Source organism: Carettochelys insculpta, chromosome 2 (assembly GCF_033958435.1).
Source record: "Carettochelys insculpta isolate YL-2023 chromosome 2, ASM3395843v1, whole genome shotgun sequence".
In the NCBI taxonomy this organism is placed as follows: Eukaryota; Metazoa; Chordata; order Testudines; family Carettochelyidae; genus Carettochelys; species Carettochelys insculpta.
The window spans coordinates 192560114-192584935 of record NC_134138.1 but is presented as its reverse complement, the minus strand read 5'-3'; the positions used below and the strand labels follow the sequence as shown (position 1 = coordinate 192584935).

Below are 24822 nucleotides of genomic sequence, written 5' to 3'. Positions count from 1 at the left end.
ATTATGTTGATACTCTGGCAACAAGAAGAGAATACAGCTGTTCTTGGTGAACAAGAAACCATTTACAAAATGACAACTTGTCAGTGGTAAAACAGCAGACACAAAAAAAACCCACACTCATCCAGGAAAACTGAAGTCACCTATCAAAATAGAAAAATAACAAAAAGGATGCACTGAACAGAACATTTCAAAAACATTTCTTAACAGGGCGCCCCCTAAAAAGAAAGCAAATAGCCAGGAGACAGAAGAAAATATTGATATCAATACAGACACCCCACTTAAGGAAGAGACAAGACATCAAATCCAAGGATTTGTCCAAGACATCAAATCCTTAAAACAAGGGAAAGTTCCTGGAAAGGATAACTCGATTTACCTTGAATGCAGAATTGTTCAAATTAGAAGCACCTATCCAGGCCCCTACATTTACATCAGTCTGGGAAAGGGGAGAAGCGCCAAATGAGTAGTCCAATGAGGTTATAATGAATAGAGCAAAGAAAGGAACTCTCACTGATTTTAATTACTTTTTTCTGTGCCAAGCAAAGTATTGTGTAAAATCATAATGCTGTGTATATGAGTTGATAGCATTCTAAAAAAGAGCAAACCAGTTTTCAGAAAGTTACGGATGCCCAGACTAGATCTTCACTGTATGAACTACCACAGAACAATGCTTAGAATCGCAATGACAACTCTACATAAACTTCATAGACTGTGAGATAATATTCACATGACCAGTCTATGGTGCATTATACAGGCATATGAAATCCCTGTCCACACAGTCATCATTATAAAAAGCATGTACTTCAACTTTACACGCAAATTTTGAAATCAAGATAGGAATACATTAGAGGTGTGTTACGTTTGCAATCCTCTCCAACACCGCCACAGCCTGTGTAATACAGAATACAACAGAAGACATGCCCAGAGGCATTAAATGAACAACCTTCTCATCCCTTGAAGACTTGGGCTTCGCAGATGATCCCCTTCTCTTAGTATATACACCCAACACCATATACAAGAAAACAACTCAACGCATTCGGCCAACAAACTGGACAAAAAAAGTCAACTGAAGTATTATGACCTTTAATGCTGCCTCACCATCACCAATGTAAAAATGTTCACATACTTGGACAGACCCATCAGACAGGACAGCTAAACAAGTCAGGACATCCAGAACAAAACCCAGAAAATCCATAAAGCTGAGAACATCTTCAGGGGCTTAAATAGTCTGGAAATCATCAAAATACAATACCAAAACAAATCAAGATTTATCAAAGCTGTGTACAGTACTTTATTGTGCAGAATATTGCAAAATAACAAAATACAACACAGCCAAACCATCTTCATACCATACAACTTGCCTTGGGAAAAATCCTCCATATCTTTTTGGCCCAGAACAATCACAAACCAAGATCTAATGATACAGTGCAGCCAAGAAGTTATGAGCACCATCACTGCCAGGAAGAATGCCCATGTTCTTGTTTTTTCTTGTATATGGTGCTGGGTATGTGATAGCAGAGCAAGATCATCTGCGAAGTCCAGGTTTTTAAGGGATGAGAAGAGTGTCCATTTAATGCTACTTGGCATGCCTTCTGTTGTATTCTGTATTGCTCAGTTGACAGCGGAGAGAATGAAGAGAGTAAAGAATAAAAATCATCATGATGTTCCTACTATGCCACTGGCTCTCAGGGTAGTGACAAAAAATTCCTAAACAGAAATTGTTTCATAACTGTATGTTGATGTTACATTGGCTTCATATTAAATATTGAATTATTAGCTGAGGAAAAGCTACTTTCGTGCAGGATAATATTCAGGCTAGGATTTTTAAAAATGGCTAGTAATTTTTAAAGCCCCAAGATGGCTACAGAAAATTGAGGCACCCAGAATTACTAATCACTTCTGCAAACCTCAGCCTTAACTTTGATGATATTTTAGGAACCTATAGCCTTAGAGCAATAGTTAAGACCAAGGCAGACTGTGAAGAACTTCAAAAACATTTAACAAACCTGAGCGACTGCGCAACAAAACGGCAACTGAAATTTACTGTGAATAAATGTAAAGTAATGCATATTGGAAAAAATAAGCACAACTATACATACACAGAGTAAGCTGTGCTAGTCTCTACACTATCAAAACAAAAAGCAGTCAAGTAGCACTTTAAAGACTAGCAAAATGGTTTATTAGGTGAGCTTTCGTGGGACAGACCCATTTCTGGTCTGAAGTGGGTCTGTCCCACGAAAGCTTACCTAATAAACCATTTTGCTAGTCTTTAAAGTGCTACTTGACTGCTTTTTGTTTTGATAGTGTAGAGACTAGCACGGCTTCCTCTGTTATGATTTAAACCATGTGTTAATGTGCTGAATTTGAATATAAAAGTCAGCTCGTTGCACCGTTTGAGAGAGAGAAGTGGACGAGCTGACTTCTATATTCAAATTCGGCACATTAACACATGGTTTAAATCGTGATGGGAACTTTGAGTCACTATAGGGGCTCGTCTGCATACTTGACTCAATCTAATTCTTGATCTTCCCCCCATCCCTCCACTCTCTGATTTGCTCACCTTGATTATCTTTTTCTGATTTGTCCTCCTTGTTTATTGTTTTTGGTTCTCTGTGTCTTAAATATTGAGTCTGTTCTGGTCTGGCTATGGTCTGAAGAAATGGGTCTGTTCCACGAAAGCTCACCTAATAAACTATTTTGCTAGTCTTTAAAGTGCTACTTGACTGCTTTTTGTTTTAACTATACATACAGTATGACAGGGGCTAATTTAGCTACAACTCATCAGGAAAGAGGTCTTGGAGTCATCATGGACAGTTCTCTGAAAACATCCATGCAGTGTGCAGCAGCAATCAATAAAGCAAACAGCATGTTGGGAATCATTAAAAAGGGGATAGAGAGTAATACCGAGAATATATCTTATTGCTCTTGTACAAAACCATGGTACACCCACATCTTGAATACTATATATATATATATATATATATATATATATATATATATATATAATGGCATTAGAAAAGTTTCAAAAAAGGGCAACTAAAATGATTAGGGGTTTGGAATGGGTCCCATATGAAGAGAGATGAAAGAGATTAGGACTTTTCATCTTAGAAAAGGGGAAACTGAGGGGGGATAAGATAGAGGCATATAAAATTATGAGTGTTGCGGAGAAAGTGAACAAGGAAAAATTATTTACTTGTTCCCATAATATCAGAACTAGAGGGCACCAAATGAAATTGATGGGCAGCAGGTTTAAAATAGGTAAAAGTAAGTTCTTCACACAGCGCACAGTCGACCTGTGGAACTCCTTGCCAGAGGCGGCCGTGAAGGCTAGGACTATAACAGGGTTTAAAAAGAGCTAGATAAATTCATGGAGGTTAGGTCCTTTAACAGCTACTAGGCAGGGTGGGTTAGAAATGCTGTCCCTATCCTCTGTTTGACAGAAGCTGGAGATGGATGACAGGAGAGAGGTTGCTTGATCATTACCTGTTCGGTCTACTCCCTTTGGGACACCTGGTATTGACCACTGCCAGCAGACAGGATACTGTGCTGGATGGAACTTTGGTCTGACCCAGTATGACCGTTCTTATGTTCTTAATACTACCAGAGGAACACTGGTTTTCTATTCTGCTCTGTTCATAGCCACAGATCAAGTAATCTCAACATGAGTGAACTCCTTCAATAAAGCAACTGGCTAGAGGAAAGTGTAAAATTAATCTCATGGGTGTTGTTAACAGACTTCACTCCTTACGGAAAATGAGTTATACAGGGCCTCAAAAAGCACTCTTCTTGTGGCATTGCTCCACATTTATTTTATTTTTTCAACCTCTTACATACCACTCATTTAAAAATACTTCAATTGTTTTTATGAATCATAGAATGTGATGGAAAAAGTAGAAATCCATGTTTATGTAATCTCGGGATTTTGTTTTAATCACACCTTTGTGAAATCGGTGTTAAATTATACTAGAGCCCAACATTATTTCGAGAACAAACCTCTTAAGTGTTTTATTTGCTTCATTTCTCTAGAATACAGCTCTGTTTTTATGACTTATTAGGTACCTTAAGGTATAATCTCTTTGGTTGTGGAGCAGTTCAATCATCTCCAAAGAATGGGTCATCACATTATAAAATACCATCACTAAAATGCAAGACTGTTGCCAAGGAAATTCAATTCATTCCCTTCTATCTATGATATACCACAATGCAAAATTACTATTGTGCAATTCCAGTCATATTAAAATAGCTGCATTGTAACTACTGTATTTACTGACTTTGGATAAACCTAACTCTTGAATATAGGTAGTGCATAGAGCTACATAGATAACAGTGCTTTTGTTTTACTTTCACTCAATAAAACCATTTTTTATTCTTATGTGAGCAAATACCATAAATGACAATTATCTCCCTTGCCCCACCTTTAAAGAATTACATTCCATTGTAACTGCACAGGTCCATGTTTTGACATGTTATGCTTAGGTAATGTGTTAGTTCAGTAACTACTGGGAGTGTATCAGGCATAAGAACATTCCAATAGTTTAAAAAAAAAAATACAAAGAAGGCATAGAGTGAGGAAACGCACGGTTTGTTTTTTAGGGGGCGGGGCTGTTAACATGAGACAAACCCTTCAATTTATTTAATTAAACACACACACACACACCCCCCAAAAAGGCAGACATATTTCCAGTGGGGTTAGGGTGGACTTAAAAATGTACCCAATACCATTATATAAATGCGTAGCAATTTAGTCTCAGAATAATGGGACAGAGTGGTGCTAAATACGAGAAGTGATCATACTTGGCTACATACAAACTGGGACACTGTTTGAGTAAGAATGGCAAATCACAAAGACTTTTTCCTGGTCTTCATCATCAATAACCATGGGCTCAGCACCCGTTGGTGTCCGATGCCTCTCTCACCATTTCCTTCCATTCTTCCTGGGGGGGTGGGGGGGGCACGAAGAAAAAGGAATGTGTGTGTGTGTGTGTGTGTGTGTGTGTGTGTGTGTGTGTAGAAAAAGTAATGGGGGAAATTAACACCTTGCATCAGCATTCTCAATTTTCAAAGAAATACTCAAGAGTTGATAGGAAAAGTTCTCTACATCTCTACTCTGTGGCTACATCTACACAAGAGGCTTTTCCCAGCTAAACTACACTTTTGCCAGGAAAAAACTGCAGAGCGTCTACACACAAAACGCGCTTTGTCAACAGTTTGTTGACAAAACCCGGCACAACCTACCTCTCCCCATTCAGCTAGAACACCTCTCTTGACAGCGTTCTGTAGACAAAACAGATGTGTAGACACTCTGGGGCACTATTGTCTACAGACAAGGCTTACAGTTCACCAGGCAGCCCTGTTTGCAGAGCTTCTGGTCAGCCGTTCTTGAGAGGGGGCTGTCAGTCTGGCTGCTCTCTGTCAACAGAGCAGGTTGCTCTTTTGATCTGCTTTTATGCACAGATGCAATCTGTCAACAGAAGTTCTGCCAAGAAATCCCTTCTGACAGTGGCTTCTGTCGACAGAGGCTTCTCATGCAGACGTAGCCTGGGTGTATGAGATCCAAGAAAATCATACACAAAGCAGCAAATTAGAGAACCTATATATCCACTAAGAAAAACATTCAGAGTTGCTACACATGTTGCCTACACAAGAGAGTTTTGCCAACAAAACTCCCAGAATATTTACACACAAAATGCATTTAGTCAACGGTATGCCAACCAAACACAGCACTTTCGCTGACAGCCTTCTGCCTCTCCCCCTTGAGGCAGAATGCCTTTCTTGATAGAACCTGTCAACAAAAAGGCCATGTGGACGCTCTGGGGAACCCTTTGTCAACAGACAGGGCTTCCGGGTCACTGGACAGCCCTGTCTGCACTGCTTCTGGTTGGTTGCTCTGTCGAGAGAGGGCCAGGCAGTCTGGCCACTGTCTGTCAACAGCGCAGATGGCTTTTTCGATCGGCTTTGGGGGGGGGGGGGGCACGCTCTGCTGACAGAAATTTTGTCATAAGATCTCTTCCAACAGCAACTTCTGACGACAGATAGCTGTAGACATAGCCATCCTACCTTCTATTCAGAAATTTTATGCTTCTCTCTCACTCAAGAAACAGAAGCCCTCTCACAATCCCCATATATATCAACACTACAGGCTGAACACCTCTAATTCAGCATCTTCAGGACGTGATCAGTGCCAAACTAGACAAGTTTCCGAACAGGGAATGGCAAATGCTGACAGTCAGAGGGTCTCTGCAGACATGGGAAGTGGCAGGGGAGACATGCAGCATCTCCAGACTTTGCACCCAGCATGGCCCCATGATCAGCCTGCTGCCACTCAGGGTGCATCTCCACTAACCCCATGCCCAGGGTCCCAGCTATGGGCTCCTCTAACTACTCACTGTTTTCAGTCCATAGCACCAGCTCCTAGCTGCCCAGAGATCCCAGCTACTGGTAGCAGGTTCCAACTGCCAGCCTCAGCTCCTGGCCACCTGTGGATCCTCTGCAGCTGGTGTGTCTCAGCTGCTGAGCATGGGGCTCCTGACAGAGCTCTGCAGAAGGTTCCCTCTAAGCCATGGTTGTGCAAAGTGAGGGGTGGGCCTGCACGGAGCAGGGGCAGGAAATTTTGTAAGCAGGGCACAGAATGATCAGGTGCTAGATCTCTGGCTCATCCATCTCATTAAAAATGTTGAAATATGTTACTGTTTTTATGCATTTGTACTCATACTTACATACCAATTAACAACATTTTTACATTCTGCATACTTATTTTCTGACATGCATGGAAGGGTTCCCCCCACCATATAAACATAACCAAACTCCATCAGTTTGGATTACATTAGACAGGTTGGAGGGGTGCTGCTAACTGCAGAGATGAAGAGTGGGGCCTGACGTAACAAGTTTGTTCACCCTGGCTCTAAGCTGCATCCAAGTGCAGCCACACAGCCACTTAATCAGCCTGCCACTTAACGAGCCCCACCCAGGGCTGCCACGAAGGGGTTCTTTCTCCTCAGCTGCAGAAGCTCTGTGCTGAGGATACAGGAGCTTACCCTCACCCAAGCGGTAGAGAAGGAATGAGGTAGTGGCTGTGGAGGAAGTCAGAAGGCAGGGGAGTTTGGGGTGTTCTGTCTCCCAGAGGAGGAGACAGGCCTAGTTTGATTAGGGCAGACAGGTTTGGCTGCAGCTAACCCAGCACTCTCCTCCTGGGCTGGGATGGAGGAGAAAGCAGGCTGTGTGGGGTATGAGAGAGAAACAGGAGGTGGGTGGATGCTGGAGTTGGTAAGGTGGAGGTGGGGAGTTTGTGGTTTGTCCTCCTGTTCTGACTGCCAAATGGGTTTCGCCTGCTGGGGCCTGCAACTCAGAGGTAGGATTCTATCCCAGACCCTAATTGGGCTGGGGCCAAGCAGAGCAGACTACATGGGTGTAGGTAGGGGAAAGAGGAGGTGGGTGGGTACTGCCAATCTGTGTGGTTAAGATGGGGATTGGGGGAGAGGGGTTGTTTAGTGTGTCCTGACTCACTCTCATCTGAACTGTGGGAAGAGTCAAACCCTTTCTGTCTCACAAAGCAGCTCTAGCTGAGCTGAAGCTGCTGGTGCAGAGAAGAGACAAAGCACTCTCTCCTAGGCTGGCAGGGGAGCAAACTGCATGGGCAGCGAGGTGGGGTGTGGGGGGGCGGGGGTTGCCAACATTTGAGGTAGGTCATGTTGGGACATGAGAGGCATGTGGCTATGTGGGCGATGGGGTGCTCTTTGAGAGACTCCCTTCTCTCATTACTGCATCAGAGGGAGCTTAGCCCAAGTGTATCTTACCATTTCTTGTTGAGGATGGAGCGAGGAGGAGTTGGTATTAATTACCAAATAACTGGTCACAAATACAAAATCTGAAATATGGCAGGAAAAATATGATTGGGGAAATAAGGTAGCACCCTGCTATTTTCCACTGTCAGATTTGTACAGCAAACACAAAACGGTGAATCCACTGCAGTTCCAGATGAAATTATTTTTCACTTAGTGTCAGGAGGGCAAGATAAAGAGCTTGCCATTGGCCATGGCGCATTTGTTAAAACCTGGGCTAAAATTTAGTTTGGTGGGAGACTAATCCAGAACAGAAAGATTCTGTATTAGCTGCTCTTAATGCAGGATGTGACTTCACTTGTGTTGGTGTTTGTAAAGCATTTAGACTGCTTTTGTGAATAGACCCAGCTCATGTCATTTGCAGGATTATATTTCAAATAAAGTTCATCTAGGTTAATGGCTTAAGGTTAAGAAAGAAAAGGATTCTTTTAACAGAATTTTTGGAGTATTGTAGATATCCGAAAACTCTGATCTTGGTAATTTTTCAGAAAAAATCATTAAGTCATGCATGGTATATTGTTAAAACTAGAAGAACTTTACCATTGATCCCGTAACAGGGGTTAGCAACTTTTCCGAGGTAGCATGCCAAAATTTGACCTTTTGATCTTTAAAAATTATGACTGGCACTCAGATCATACATAAAGTCACCAATAGTCCTACTCACAACAGCTTCATTAAAAAACATGCAAAGCTTTACCACTTAGGTGGTGGTTGGTAGCATTAGCTGGTCTTTTGGGCAAGTTCCCAGCTGCGTGGAAGAGGAGAAGGAGAGGGGCTGAGCTCCTGCCTTGCATGCCAATGAAATCAGTTTGCGCGCCAATCTTGAAACCCAGGCCTGGAGTTGCTGACCCATTTTAGAATTTGTTTTGGGGGCAGGAGGTAAACAGTGCTGGTTCTTATGAGTCAATGGGTGTACACAAGTAGCAAAGACTAGGCCTTCTTTAGGGTGAAGATCTGATTTGCAAGTTCTTTGAAGAATGGCTCAGGCTACAGAATCCAATGCCCTGTGCCAACGTGCTCTGGGGCTTCTACTCTTTGGGCTTGTCTACACTGGGAGGTGTTTTTTTTCCCCCCCTTCCTATTTTCAGTGATTGTTTCTGGCTTTGTTTGCGATATGCGCTGCTTTATTACTTACACTTTTCTATTTTTGTGCACTATTAATCAAAGAATGGACATCACAGAGAAACTGTATAAGCCCGAGGGAGTGCCTTTTACTCGTCTTCCCAGTGTCAGTAAATATTTTATTAATGTTTGCAAGGAGAGCATGACTATTACTAGTTGACTCATATTAGTTTAGCACCTTAAAGCTACAACATGCAAGAAGGACAATTTTGTGAACTGCAAAATTCTGTAGAATGCTAGTGTTTTGGCTGATGCTTCATTTATGGAAGCAGCTTTAGTGGCGAGAGGCCAAAGATTTAGTGGTCTATAAGAGTTGGTTGTTAAACTGGGGCTCCGGCACACATTTTTTGTGCTTTTACTTACTGGCCATGTCTTTCATTTATTTATATGGCTGTTTTGAGTATGTCCCCATTTTCATGTTTGTCGATATAGCTTGACCAGACATAGCAGTGACCTGAAGACAGACAAATGACTCAACATATCCAATACTACTGCTCTGATTTTCGGAGATTTTTGCTGCAGTAACAAACTCAATTTATCAACCAGCTTGTCCTCAGCATTTCTGGAAAACCACTTCTGAATCTACAGTCTTATACCTCTGTTGAAATTGCGTTCGTCTGACATAACTGTTTATTTAATGTCTTGACAAACTTATAAATGATACTGAGTTCTAAAATTTTAATCCCATTTTTATTTTTTTTTTATGTTCCCAAATGCTCATCTACTGGGTGGAAAATTTTATGGAACTCAGGTCTGGGAAAGTATTTTCTTATTTTATTGTGGGGTTGAAAATCACACAAACAAAAAAACAAAAAACAACAACAAAAACAATTCAGCCATTTGAGTATGAGTAAATGGAAGGCAGAAATAAAAGTTCCAGGGCTGGTGTTCCTCCAGTATAGACTGTGGCTGTGGGTGAGAATCCTCATGACATTGGGAGGCTGTCTGTAGGAGAAACAGGCCTGTCACGTTGGGCCTTCTGGAGTGTAGCATCCTGATTAAGGATAGGTTGTAGGTCTTTTATAATGTGTTGCAGTGGTTTGAGTTGGGGGCTGTAGGTAATGACCAGCGGTGTTCTGTTCTTGGCTTTTGTGGGCCTATCTTGGAGTAGCTGGTCTCTCGGTATTCGTCTGGCTCTGTCGATTTGTCCTTTTATTTCCCTGTTCTTTCCTACACACGACCTCCCAACCTTACGAGAATTCTCACTCACAACCACAGTCTATACAGCAGGAACTCCAGTCCTGGAACTTTTCATTGCAACAAAGCCTGCTGCCAGCTTTGTCCACGTATCTATTCTGGAGATACCATCACTGGACCTAACCAGGTTATTCACAGAATCACGGGCACATTCTGATATTCCTCAACTAACATCATATATGCCATCATGTGCCAACAATGCCCAGATGCTTTGTATATTCCACAGACTTCAAACTCTCTCAGACAAAGAGTTAATGGGCACAAAACAAACATAAAAACACTCCTGATCCACAAACCTGTCAGCCAGCATTTTAATGGAGTGGGCCACTCTGTTAAGGACTTAAAAGGTTGCATCTTACTGAAGAGGAATTTTCACAACAGTTTTTGAAAGAGAGATTGCTGAACTCTTTTATATTCAAATTCAACACATTAACACATGGTTTGAACTGGGATGGGAATTTTCTAGCTCATTATAGGGGCTCTTTTGCATACTTGGCTTAATCTAATTCTTGACACACACACACACCTTCTGCCCCTCTACTGTCTGATTTGCTCACCTTGATAATTTTTACCTGATCTGTCAACCTTGCTTACTATTTTTGGTTCTCTGTGCCTTAAATATTGAGTCTGTTCTGGTACGGCTATGGTCTGAAGAAGTGGGTCTGTCCCATGAAAGCTCACCTAATAAATTATTTTGTTAGTCTTTAAAGTGCTACTTGACTGCTTTTTTGTTTTGATAGTATATAGACTAGCACAGCTTTCTCTCTGGTACTCCTCTTTAAGAAGTTTGACCTATATTCTGCAGTATTCCAGAGCAGCTGGCATATTTTGTGGCAGCTTCAGATACATGAATTATGTTATGTAATAAAAATCAGCAGTCACAGGCAATTTGTGTTTGTTATTTTTCAATGTACTGGTGAATTTTACACTGCATTTAAAAATGTGTGAAAGTAGGGGTTGTTAGAGGAAGGGAACTGGAGGCTTTAACGTTTGAGTAAAGTAAAATTCAGTAATGGGAAACTATGAGCACTCTGTGGGATAAGTACATTAAGATAAATGTTTCTGCTAAAATGACCAGTAGATAAATAGTTCTGACATTTAAATACAGTATCAACATTAATCTAGGCTCAAATGCAAAACCCCATAAGTTGAATGGGGCAGTCAGGTCAGACAACTCAGAAATTTGAAGGCTTGGACAGATATCACCACACCCACTTGTAATCAGTAGATTTTTAGGTTTCTTTTCAACTATAACAGGCTAATGTTTCGTTTTAAGAAACCTTTAATCCTACCGCACAATTCTGAAGCAAGAGATGGATTCTGTGACCATATAATCAAGTTATATATACTTGGAAACCTGGTTAAGTTCTTGTACAAATAGAAACTGCAATTTACTAAAACAATTTTTAAGTAATACAATTAAGTTGTCATATAATTTTAGATAAAGAAGAGTAAGCAATTGAGTAGCTTAAATCAGTAAAGAAAAAATTCTTGTAATCTTTAAGAATCCCACTACAGCTATCTTAGAATATCAAGATACAGTGCATATATAACATTGACAAGTTAATTTTAGTATCTGTAAGTCGAGCCCCAAGGGGGCATACAAGCAAACCCTCATTCTATAGATACAGATTCTCCCTCTGTCATATATTAGGGTCATAGTTACTGAAAAAAGTGCTTATCCATTTTAATTGGACAGAGAACTGAATGGTTTTTCACTCACCAGTTGGTACATAGGATTTAAAGCGTCCTGATAATCTGTCAACAAAGGCACCTAGAACATCTAATCCAACTAACGCCACCTGCAGAAATAAAATCAAGTATTAGATGTATATAACGTATCACTAGACAGTTCTTTAAAATATTCTAATCTATCAACTGATCAATATTCAAATTCTAAAAACTACAATTATTTTAAAGGTTTTATACAAAATAATTCTTCATTTTACTCTATACTACATTTAGGTTTAATCTAGTACAGTTTATGTCATACGATGTACTGAAAAATCTGAAGTGCTTCTTGCATTCTTCAGCCAAAAAGGTGCAATTTTTAGGAATGCAGCATTTTAATATTTTCACCTTTAACTGATTTCACATTTAAAATCGAACAGGACTTACCTAAAATAAATTTGCTAATGGAACAAAAAATACAGTCAATAGCGGATGCGGAAAATTAAATTGATATGAGGTCTTAAGATCATTCTAGGTCACATGACCTATTAACTAAGGAGGTTATTTTTAAAAGGCATTCTGTCCAATTGTCTACATACATTTCACTATTGCAGCTGAAATCACACATTTAATGATACCTTATTGTACTTGCCAGAACTTTCAAGTTTGTGAATTTATTTCTATTCCCTTTTTTCCAATATTAAAATACATACTCACTGAGTATTCACATGCCATCTTCCATATTTTGATGTGTAGTTTAAAACTGCAACAGATACAACTGGATTTTTTTTTTTGTTTAAAATAAATATTTTCTTTTAAAAAATAAAGCTCTTTAAAATTAAATTTGAAATTATGACAACCTCTGCTAAGGCCTAAATTACTATAATTTAAACTTTTTTAATTTAATTTAATAATTAAGTTAAGCCATCCACCCACATCCCAAGCAACACTGGTAGCAGGCAAGGCACAGAGGAGCAGGGCCAGAAGATCAGCCTCTGGCTCCCATGGCATGTGGGCCCCCCACATCTTACTGAAACGCAGGTTCCCCAAAGCACAAGACTGAGGGCGCATGCCCTGAACGAGTCAATGGACGGGACAGCTCTGGCCCTAGCACTCCTATCCTCACCACTGTTACGTAACTGTGATATGTCTTGTGCAAAGTAAGCTTGTGAGGTATTTTTAAGAGGCTTGACCTGTTGAACACTGATACCCTTGTGGATTGTATGTGAAGTTATGAAGTTTTGTTATGCATGTTACTGTAATACACTGTAAGATTGCAAACAATCACAATGAGCCTTTGAGGTATAACAGTGGAGAAGCCATAATAGCCAGTTAAAGGCAATCCACACTACCAAGGAGTATCACAGGATCTATATACAATGAAGAATTCTCAAAGGGAACATACAAACAATGGATGCTGCTTTACTTGCAGCATAACACAAGATTTTTCCAGCAAGCTCAAAGAACCTATAAAGATGTTATTCGGCCTCTTGACTCCCTGTCCCCAGCTTCCCATCCCCTCTGCCCCCCACACACATGAAGTCATATTTGGTGGACAAAGATTTGAAACAGGGGGGTGGTCCAGGCTGGAAAAGATAATCTTAGCTTCTATATAAAAGAACTACACCACTAAAGGACTCAAATCCTGTCTACTTCATGGAAGTTGTGGAAGAAACAAAAGCTTCATTCTGTGTTTGGTTAGAAACTGTCAGAGACTCTTTATTAGAACATACAAGCAGCTGCAGGGGAGAGCACCAACTGACAGAGTTTTCCCTAGCCAGTTATAGGTGTCTCCACAAATACAAATTTGGGCAGATATATATGCGTTTAAAAGAAAAGAAAACAAACAGTCTCATGACTTAGTAACAGAAGTTTCAAAGCTTATTCTCCTAATTAATGGGAGTTTTGTACTGCCTGGGTCTGGCTAATCTCGAAGCTGCTTGACGTTATCAGTATGCTAGAAGCACCTGCCTCTCATCTTTCAGCCACCTTACCTTCAGCGTAACCACCATCATTCCTCTCAGGTCAGGCTATGGCTTGACCAAACTTTTGCTAGGTTTCTGGTCTTTTGCTTTCACGAAGTCAAATTGTGATCTTTCATCAGCTTTGACCTGTATACTCATAATCACTCAAAATCTATCAGTTATATTTTACCTGAAACAGTGCGTTTTGGTTGAACGTCTGGTGAATCTGATTAGTATAGTGAAGCTGATGCTTATCCTTTCTACACTGAGGCTGTCTCTACACTAGTACTCCCCTTTCGAAAAGAGGATGCTAATGAGACATTTTGGGATATGCTAATGAGGCACTGCAACAAATATGCAGCGCTTCGTTAGCATAAAGGCGACTACAGCACTTCAAAAGTGCTGCTTTCGATCTCACGCAGCTTGTCTACACGGGGCCCTTTTTACAAGGACCCTGCACAATTTCAAAATCCCCTTATTCCTACAACCAAATGGGAATAAGAGGATTTTGAAATGGACCCCCGTAGACGAGCCGTGCGCAATCAAAAGCAGCACTTTCAAAGTGCAACGGCCATCACTCTGCTAATGAGGGGCTACATATTCACTGCAGCACCTCATTAGCATAACCCAAAGGGTCTCATTAGCATCCCCCTTTCAAAAGGGGGGTGCTAGTGTAGACATAGCCTGAGGGATAGGCAGACATCTTAACAAACAGTCAGATTTCTGATCAGGGTAAGATGGTAAACCCCTGGGAGCTTAGACTGGACAGCTGGGGGTAGCAGCAAATTGGCTGAAGCCTCTCTGTTATTGGGTCATGAGTATTTTAGGAGAAGGATTTGTGTTACTCAGCTGGGTGTATTCCTGCCTGTTCATGGCTGTGTAAGTTCAGTATCTGGAGAGGTTTTCTTATCAGAGCATCAGAATGTGAGAAGGAGGCTAAGCTGGTATGCCAGAGGGTTCAGTAGCACCCTGGAAAACCCGTCAGACACAGCAAAAGTAGTCAACATCAGATTTGTAGGAGATAAGCTTATTGTACTGAAAACTATTTCCAAGGTTTGGACAAACTTCAGAAATACAGCTACTTTACTGCTTATGCTGTTAAAATTTGGAAAGAATTTTAAGCACTATTGCAGGAAGAAATACACAACACAAAGTTGAATCGCAAATAAGCAGCAAATGGAGCAAGCACTTACCCACTTCACTTCCTTGCCAACATCCTCAAGAAAAATTATCAGAGTAGATGCCTAACTGCTGAAGAGGAAGATACTATTGTAACATGGATGTCTACAATTATCCATTAAGCATATCAACCATAAGTATTTTTTAAGACGGAAGTGAACCATCCAAGTGGTATATGTTTGGTGCTAAAGTTGTGAGAAGTCAAGTCACTGAACTGGTAGAAGTCTCTTGTCAAACACCTGGAACCAGATTTTACTGAAGCGTCAAACCAACTTTTGACGGCACTAGTGCCTTCTTCAGGTGCATTGAAAATACTGTCCTGAATGTGTAATCGTCAAAGCGTAGGCAATGTGGTTTTATTAGGTTGCAACCTTTTTAATTTAACTATTCTGGAAACCATCCAGTAATAGGTCCTACACTGTGTGGTATGATTCCTTTCCTATTGTTTTCAGGTGGTAGAGAGCTGCTGGCAGTCTTCCCTCTCTCCATTACACCCCCTCAACCTGTAACTTGGACTTCAACATCCTCCCCTAACACAATAGTTGAGAGGCAAGAGGAAGAGAGTGGTCTCCTCACAGTGTCCAATGTTAGGAGTCCCATATCCATTACACAGTCTCTTTACAATCTCTTTACTCCTTCCAATACAGTCCATTTCCAATTTATCAAGGAAATCAACACCCTATGAAACCAGTACCTGTACTGGACACATGACACCTACTAAATGATGACAACACTAACATTACCCCCTGGTTTGCACCACAGGGTCACTAAACTCCTGTGAGCAAAGTAAAAACCATCCATGCCAATATGGCAGTGAGAAAACTTTCTTCCCACTGGTGGATGCTACTAACTCAGGTGCAGCAGTGGCTCGAGGTGGAGAAACAGAGTTTATGTATGCTCCCCAGTGCATTCAGGGGGCAATGGCATACATGAGTCCTGCCAGCCTACTCACCTAATAAGATGATTACTTCCTGCCTTCCTAACAATCCCTAGTCTGTAGCCACACTCAAATGGGTGAACATTTAAAGGAGTCATTCCACTTCTTTCCCACCGGCTAAGCTTTTCTACTTTGCCGCAAAATGTTTTTACCTTTAGCTCAACAACTTCTTATGGTGATCATCATCCAGCTAGAATGCTGGAGTCTAATATATTCTAGTAGCATACAAATTATTTTGATGTAATATTGGAAAATCTTACATTAGTGCAGCCTTCAAAAACTGACATGAAAACTCTGAAGTTCAAAAGCTCAGGCACAAAGTCTGACGAAAACAGCAGCACTTTTCTTACCCACCCAAAATACAGTAACTTTACTTGGCCTCAACAGACAAGAAAATAATGTTGATCAAAACTGCAGTGATAACATTACTTAGTGTGGTTATCTTAATTAGAATGACTATTAGAAAATACCAATAACTTCATTCTTTCCAAATTAATGTAATTTACTTGAAATTAGACTTAATTCCTGAACAAAATGTTATTTTAAAAAATAAAAACAAACCAACAGCCTGGTTTGTGTAAAGTGGCTGGATGGCTTCATCCGGTGATGCCCTCTTTTCTCCTGGATGGAGTGACTGATACTGGCAATATTCCAGTAAAGACACTACATAAATGCAGTCTACAGCCTGAAGAACAATGAGTCAGAAAACCACAGCAGTAATTACAGTTTGTTTTGTACAAAGCAGAATGGAGAAGTTGCAGTGATAGCCTGGTAAGGATGGATTCCATCCTGCATTTAAATGGAAATTCAGTCTTTGTTTTACATGAAGAACCTTGCACAAATGTACTGTACATGAACTTATTCTGCTCCCCGATTGAGAACGTTCATATAAATAGGTAAGAGTTATTAATGCAAGGGGACTTTAAGAAAAAAAAATCACAACAAAAATATCCAAATATCCCAGAGAAAGTCAATGAAGTCCAGTAAGAATTTCACTGTTACTACTGATTTTTAGGGAGAAAGAGCTCAGGTGATAATAGGCTGCAGTATAAAACTTTAAGGTACAGAGACACGTCATATTTTGAGTCTCAATTTCCAGGCTCCTTACGGATAACAAAGAGAAGTTACTCACCTGTAGTAACGATGGTTCTTCAAGATGTGTCCCTGTGGGTACCCCACAATAGGTGTGGGGCTCGCCCGGTGCCACGGATCGGAATTCTTCCAGCAGTTTCTATTGGATCGCGCATGTGCTGACACGCACCACTCCCTTGTGCGCCCCCGGCCATGTGCGCGATCCGGTCCCCGCCAGTTCCTTGACCAACCGCCTCGGATGCTCCTGAAAAACATCAGACAGAGATCCGAAGCGGGGAGGATGGGCGGGTGGTGGAGCACCCACGGGGACACATCTCGAAGAACCATCGTTACTACAGGTGAGTAACTTCTCTTTCTTCTTCGAGTGGTCCCCGTGGGTGCTCCACAATAGGTGACTACCCAGCAGTAACCCAAGTCAGGAGGTGGGTAATCAATTCATGTGCAGCTTGCCCCCGAAAGGACTGCTGTCGACAGATGGGTGTCCTCTTGGTATACCCGATGTAGGGCATAATGTTTGGCGAAGGTGTCGTAGGATGGACCAGGTCGCTGCCCTACAGATGTCTTTTAACGCGATGCCCTTGAAGAAGGCTGTCGATGCTGCCACCGCCCTGCTGGAGTGAGCCCTAGGCGGAGCCAGCAAAGGGGTCTTTTGAAGCTCATAGCACATTTTTATACAGGATAAAATGTGCTTCGAAATTCTCTGGGAAAAGAGGCCTTCCCCTTTTGACCTGGGAGCGAGAGACACCAGAAGTCTGTCCGTTTTCCGGAAGGACTTAGTTCTGTCTATGTAGAAGGCCAACGCCCTCTCACATCTAGGAGATGCAGGCGCACCTCCTTGCTGGAGCTGCGAGACTTCGGGTAAAACGAGGGTAAAACTATTGGTTCGTTAAGATGGAACTCCCGAGGAAACTTTTGGAACGAAGGCTGGGTGTAACCATAAGGTTACCGCCTCCTTTGAGAATACTGTGCAGGGCGGCGTTGCCATCACTGCTGCGAGCTCACTCACCCTGTGGGTTGACGTAATCGCAAGAAGGAAGATTGTTTTCACAGTAAGGAGTCAGAGGGGTACCGTGGCTAAGGGTTTGAAGGGTGGTCCCGATAGCGTGCTGAGCACCAAGTCCAAACTCCACGACGGCGATAGCGGTTTTCGGGGGGGGCGAATGTGAACAGGTTTACCAGCCCCTTCAAGAATCTTGTGACGATAGGGTGGGCCCTTCCTCTATATGCCGAAAAGCTGATATAGCAGCGAGGTGGACCTTTATCGAGGATAGAGAAAGCCCGTCTCGTTTGAGGTCCAATAGGTATTCTAGTATTACGGTTATGGGAACATCGAGGGGAGCTAACTGTTTGGCGGAACACCAGGCTGTAAAGGGTGTCCATTTCTGTTCGTAAGTCCTCCTGGTGGAGGCCCTTCGGCTACACTCCAAGACTTGTCATACTCCCTCCGTACACGTGCTCTCTAAGGCGCTGAGCCATGGATTAACCGTGCTTGTAGGCGTAGTCCCTGAGGGTGCGGGTGCACTATGGACCCCTGAGCCCGCGTGAGTAAGTTCGGCGCCACCGGTAGGGGGAGTGGTGGACGATCCGACATGCACAGAAGCAAGGGAAACCATTGTTGTCAGTCCCAAGTTGGAACTATGAGTATCATGCGCACTCTCTCCCTTCTGGCTTTCTGCAGAACCTTGTGGATAAGCACTGTGGGGGGAAACGCGTAGAGTAGAGGGCCCTTCCATGAAATCATGAATGCGTCCCCCAGGGACTCCTGCCCTATTCCTGCTCTGGACCAATACTGGGGACACTTCTTTTTGTACTGGGTGACAAACAAATCGACTTGGGGAAACCCTCATGTACGAAATATGCACCGTAGCAGGTCGGAGAGGATCTGCCATTCGTGCGTGAGTGCGAAGCGCCTGCTCAGCTGATCTGCTTTCACATTGTGGGCGCCCAGCAAGTACGAGGCTTTCAGCGTTATCTTGTTGGCGATGCACAAGTTCCACAATCGGACTGCTTCAGCGCATAGCACACGGGATCATGCCCCTCCTTGTCGATTGATGTACAACATAATGGAGGTATTGTCGGTATTGATCCCGACTACTTTGCCATGTAGGTATTTCTGAAAATGTCTGCACACATTGAACACCACTCTGAGCTCCAGTATGTTTATGTGCAGTGTCTGTTCCGCAGGGGACCATAGCCCTTGTGTCACCTTGCTGCCAATGTGCGCTCCCCATCCTATGTGGGAGGCCTCGGTAGTAAGAAAAATAGAAATTTGTGGTTGGTGGAAGGGCACCCCCACTAGCAGATTCTTGGGATTTCCCCACCACGCTAGGGATCTGCGCACTTCCGTCGTGGGCGACACTACCCTGTGGACAGTGTGGGATGCCGGTTTGTAAAGCACTCGCCAGTCAATGCTGCAGGCTTCGCATGTGTAACCTGGCATTCTGTACCACAAACGTCGCTGCCGCCGTGTGCCCCAACAGGTGCAGGCATGTTAGGACCGGCACCGCGGGGCTGTACGTCATGACTTGCACCAGGGAGTTGATGGTGCGGAAGCGGGTGTCGGGCAGGTATACTCTTGGTGCGATAGAGTTTATGCGTGCCCCTATGAACTCTATATCTTGCGTGGGTTCGGTCTTTGACTTTGTGAGGTTGATAACTAGGCCCAGCGAAGTAAACGTGTTCGCGGTGACGCGTATCATGTGTAGGACCTCTGCCTTTGAGGCCCCTTTCAGTAGGCAGTCGTCCAGATATGAAAAAATAAACACCCTCTGTCTGTGCAGGTAGGCTGATACCACTGCCAGGGTTTTGGTAAAGACTCTTCATGCCGAGAATAGGCCGAACGGAAGAACCCTGTACTGGAAATGTTCCCCGCCGACCATGAAGCGAAGGAAGCGTCTGTGTGCCGGGTGGATTGTTATATGAAAGTAAGAGCCTTGTAAGTCTAGGGCTGCAAACCAATCTCCATCATCCAGTGCCGTAAGTATGGAGGCAACTATGATCATCCGAAAGCGTTGCTTGCGCAAGTAACGGTTGAGGCCCCGTAGATCAAAAAATCGGCCTCCAGCCTCCTGTTTTCTTCTCTGTTAGGAAGTAGTGTGAGTAAAAACCTTTCCCTTGGAATTGTTCCAGCACTCTTTCCACCGCCCCTATGAACACGAGGTGATCTACCTCCTGCTTCAGCCTCGCCTCGTGGGCAGCATCCCTGAGATGAGGCTGGGTGGGAGGTTTCGTCGGTGGAATTGACTGGAAGGGGATCATGTAACCCGTGCCTATAATTTCTAGCACCCATTTGTCTCTGGTGATCTTTTGCCATTGGGAGTGGAACGGTTTGAGGCGATGATGGAACATGAGATGAGAATGGCATTGAGCAATGGTGTTGATAGTGCAGCCCTCGACATAACTGTCAAACTTGCTGTCTCTGGGCTTGTCCCGAGGGCGTACGGCTTTGTTGAGAACGTCATCTGGAGGCCCTGTACTGCTGCTGCTGTTGATGGCGCCCTTGGTCATAGCCTCGCTGATATTGAGCACGCTGTGGTTGGTAAGCATAGTGTCTTTGCTGAGGATAGAACTTCTTTTTCTTGTATGGGGGAATATAGATACCCAAGGTCTTAAGTGTGGCCCTCGAGTCTTTGCTGGAGTGGAGGACCGAGTCGGTTGAGTTGGCAAATAGCTTTTGCTTATCAAAGGGAAGATCCACGATCTTCGCCTGTAGGTCTCTGGGGATACCGGACATCTGGAGCCAGGATTCCCTACGCATTACCACTGCTGCTGCTGTTCAACATGCCGCTGTGTCCGCCACGTCCCGGGCAATCTGGACTCCCGTCTGCGACACCGCGTAGCCTTCTTGGACAATCGCCTTTAACGCTGGCTTCTTGTCCTCCGGGAGTGAATCCATGAGAGGAGTGAGAGTCTAGAGTAATTGTCGAAGTTACGGTTTGATACATGTGCCGTGTAATTTGCCATCCTCAATAATAGCGTAGAGGAGGAGTAGACCTTCCTGCCGAAAAGCTCTAGTTTCTTAGCATCTTTATCCGACCCCCCTGATTTGTACTGAGACGTCTTCGACCTCTACTGGGATGATTCGACCACCAAAGAATTGGGTTGTGGGTGACTAAAAAGGAATTCCATGCCCTTGGCTGGGACGAAGTACTTCTTATCCGCTCTCTTGTTCGTAGGCGGAATAGAGGCCGGAGTCTGCCATATGTTCGTGGCTGACTCCATAATGGCTTCGTCCAGCGGGATAGCGATTTTAGATGAAGCCGGGGGTCTCAAATTTTTCAGGAGTTTATGGTGCTTCTCCTGCACCTCTGCAATTTGAATGTCCTGCGTTCATGCTACTCTTTTGAACGGCTCCTGGAATTGTTTGAAGTCATCCGGAAGGGAGGCATCCCCGGGGGCCATGGCCTCATCTGGGGAGGATGAGGAGGAACCGCTGGGGTAAACCTCCCCCAAATCCTCTGGCTCCCGAGTTCAGTGGTATACTTGCTCCCTGGCGGGCTGTGAAGGGAAGTCTCAGGATTCTGGACCTAATTGCCTCGGGACAACTGCGTTCCCGTCCCAGAGAGAGAGTGTACATGGGAGTATTGACGAGTACTAGGAGAGGACCTGCCCCTGGATCTAGACCTGCGGTGTCTGTGTTCACCATGATGAGGATGACCATAGCAACATGGGTAAGGGCCCGGTGATGGAGACTTGGACCACGATCGGGGAGTGTACCTATGATGCCTGGGAGAGCGGGATCTCCGTGACGACATTGACAGTGGTGAAGCTGGTTTGTGCTAGTACTAAAGGGGATCCATGCCCAAAAATGGTGAAGGTGGCCTGAGCCTCGGCGAAACTGGTTGGAGGAACGGAGAGGGAGGCCCAAAGTAAGCCGGTGGAGTTGCAGCCCGGCGGTGCGGCGTGTGTATCTCGGGAGGTGGGCTGGGTGATAAGGGCAGCGCAGCCCTCCCTGGAGATGGACTAAGGTGTCGGATTTTAGCTCTGGCCTTCCCCTCCCCTGCGGGGTGGGTGCCGCCCACTCCGGTGCCGGGGATCTCGGCACCGTCAACAGCGGTGCTGCACGAGTAGCTTCCTCCAGCACCGGTAGGCTCCGTGCCAGGTGCCCCTGTGCCGTCGGCACTGTGGGAGCTGGCGCCGCCGCCGATTCTGGCGGTTGCCGCGCTGGCGCTCGCGGTGCCTTCCGTGCCGCCTGTTGTATAATCGGAGGCTCAGCCTCTGCCACGTGTACTGCTGCGCTGCCGCTTTCATCAGCTCGCGGCTGGGGGCTCTGCGTTCTGCTCGTCCTGCTCGCTGGGACCGCCGGCAAGGATCGAGCCAGGGAGAGTTTCCTCCTCTTCTGCACAGAGGGGATCAAAGAGGCTGCCTTCCTTTTACGCGACCCAGAGGGCCCTTCTGTGTGAGGCTTCTCCGGCAGTTCAGGCCAAAGAGCCTTATCAAGCAAGATCATTTTGAGCCTCATTTCTCTGTCCTTCCTGGCCCTGGTTGTAAGATTAGCACAGTGGGAACACTTCAGGGTAACATGAGACTCTCCCAGGCAGCGAATGCATTCATTATGCCCATTTAAGGCCGGCATAGCCTCGCGGCATGACTCACACTTCTTAAAACCCGAGGAAGCCATCGCGGTGAGTCTTTACTGTTAATAGGGTACTTAGCCACTAATCAGTGCTTTCTAACCCAAAATAACATTCACGGCCTTCAGGGCAGCGGACAGCTTAACAGCCTTCTTGTCCGCCCCTCCTTCGTTCCTCTTCTCTCTGCTATCTATTATGTTCTTCTCTCTTTTTTTTTTTTTTTTTTGTATAATAGTGACAAACAAATGAACTACACGTAAAAAACAACTATCTTATCTGTCTCTGGCTTTAGCCGGAGTGGATTCCGTCTGCAGCCGATGGCGGTTGAGAAGGAACTGGCGGGGACCGGCTCGCGCACATGGCTGGGGGCGCGCAAGGGAGCGGCGCGCGTCAGCGCATGCGTGATCCAATAGAAACTGCTAGAAGAATTCCCATCTGCGGCGCCAGGCGAGCCCGACACCTATTGTGGAGCACCCACGGGGACCACTCGAAGAAGAACAAGAGTTTTTATATTTGTACACATAATTCTCTGGGCATATATAAAATTTTTAAAACAAATAAATACACACACACAATTTTATTCTAGCTTAACAGAAACTGTTAGTTGCTTAGAGCTTGCGTCACTACAGGTCGAAATCTTTCTACCCTGCGACTCTCATCCAACAACATTCTTAATCTGGCACGATTTTAGTTAACTGGATAACCACTAAGTATGAGTGAGTGTGACTAAGTCTCCCAAGGTCCCATAAAGTTTGTTTCCAGCCACCAGTCCCAGCTCTCAATGTTCTGTGTTCTTATTTAGCTCCTAAGAGCCCAGTAAACAATGGAATTGTTGGTAATGCTGCTGGACAATGTTGACCTCTTGTGGTCCAGCAAATTCTCTCATCCAGCACCAGTTGGGTTCTGAAGGTGCCAGACTAGAGAGGTTCAATCTGTATTCCCCGTTCTTTGACAGTCAATTGGAAGACTTTCTGAACTCTTTAGTAGTGTAAAACAAAGGAGTCTTATATCCCAAAGGCCTATTAACATTCACACCATCTGAAACTGAAAGTTTCCACAGTTAAGGGGAAATTGCTCTTTAGCCCTACGCCATTCATATTTTGTCAAGAAGAAAACAGAGTAAAAAGACTATCACAAATATACTGTTCTTTGTGAAGAAAGTGCCCATCTGGGTGTCTGGAGAAGAACTAGCGGACCCACTTAGAAGGGAAGGGAAGTCTGGTGGCAGTGGGAGGTAGTAGAAAGATAAACTGGAGGTTCAAAATCTTCATAGGACAAAAGTTAAAAATGTGCAGTGTATTGGCTGTGTTTTATGGTGGTTATGATAATTACAAGATGTGTGTGTCGAGATAAAGGAGAGATTAAGCACTATATTACCACACTAACTTTCATTTCCTTTAATGCTTTCTGTTTAATTATGTGCAAACCAACTTTAAATCTTTACATATGAATATCTACAGTACTTTGGTAAAATATTAGAATTTCATTTAACAACTGTACTCAAAAGTCAGTGATTAGATTACATAAATAAAAACAACACAAAAGATTATTTTTATTATATTAAAGATTATATTTCGAAGTTGACGGGGTCCTTTCGAAAAGGACCTGCGTCTGGACAAGCCACGTGGGAGCGAAAAGCAGCAATTTTGAAGTGCCGTGGCCAGCAGCATGTTAATGAGGTGCTGCAGATGCATTTCAGCACCTCATTAGTATTCTTCAAAATAGCCATTTTGAAGTTTTCTCTAAATGTAGATGTAGCCAGAATGTCTGATATTAGGAAGAGTATGCCCAAAGCAGCAGACACATTCTGTGAGAAATCAAAATTATGAGCAATTTTATCTATCTTCAATCTACTACTCTGGACAGAAGTAGCAGTGACCATTTATCCACTAATAAAGGAAAGACAACGAAACTGACAAAATACAGTAGAAATAACAGGAAGTAAGGAATCAAAAACATCCACTAGTAAGCTCCTCACACTAGAGTGAGTCAGATTTAAAAGCTACCCAAAAACTACTCTCATAGTTTTGAGCTCAAAAATTAAAGGATTATTTTAATGCACTTATAATGTACAACTTCATCCAGACAGACAGCAAGGAAAGACAGCAGGCTTTGTTGTCCAAATGTTATCTCCTAAGACTACTACTAAGAAAAAACACTGATAACCAGGAAGCATCCTTACAGATTTTCACAAGAGCTGACATTTCTCCCTCAATCATTGCACACCTCTGACCCAATGAATATCAAAACCT

General features: G+C 43.6%; 1 protein-coding gene across 7 annotated transcripts in view; it reads right to left on the bottom strand.

Moving 5' to 3' along the window:
* Positions 1 to 24822, bottom strand: part of CLASP2 (cytoplasmic linker associated protein 2) — a 325025-nt gene that overhangs the window by 279462 nt on the left and 20741 nt on the right. For all 7 annotated transcript variants that reach the window (XM_074988197.1, XM_074988200.1, XM_074988203.1 and 4 more), the window contains exon 2: positions 11878 to 11956. In XM_074988197.1, coding sequence (XP_074844298.1) covers positions 11878 to 11956 — 79 coding nt within the window. The remainder of the gene's footprint in view (positions 1 to 11877; positions 11957 to 24822) is intronic.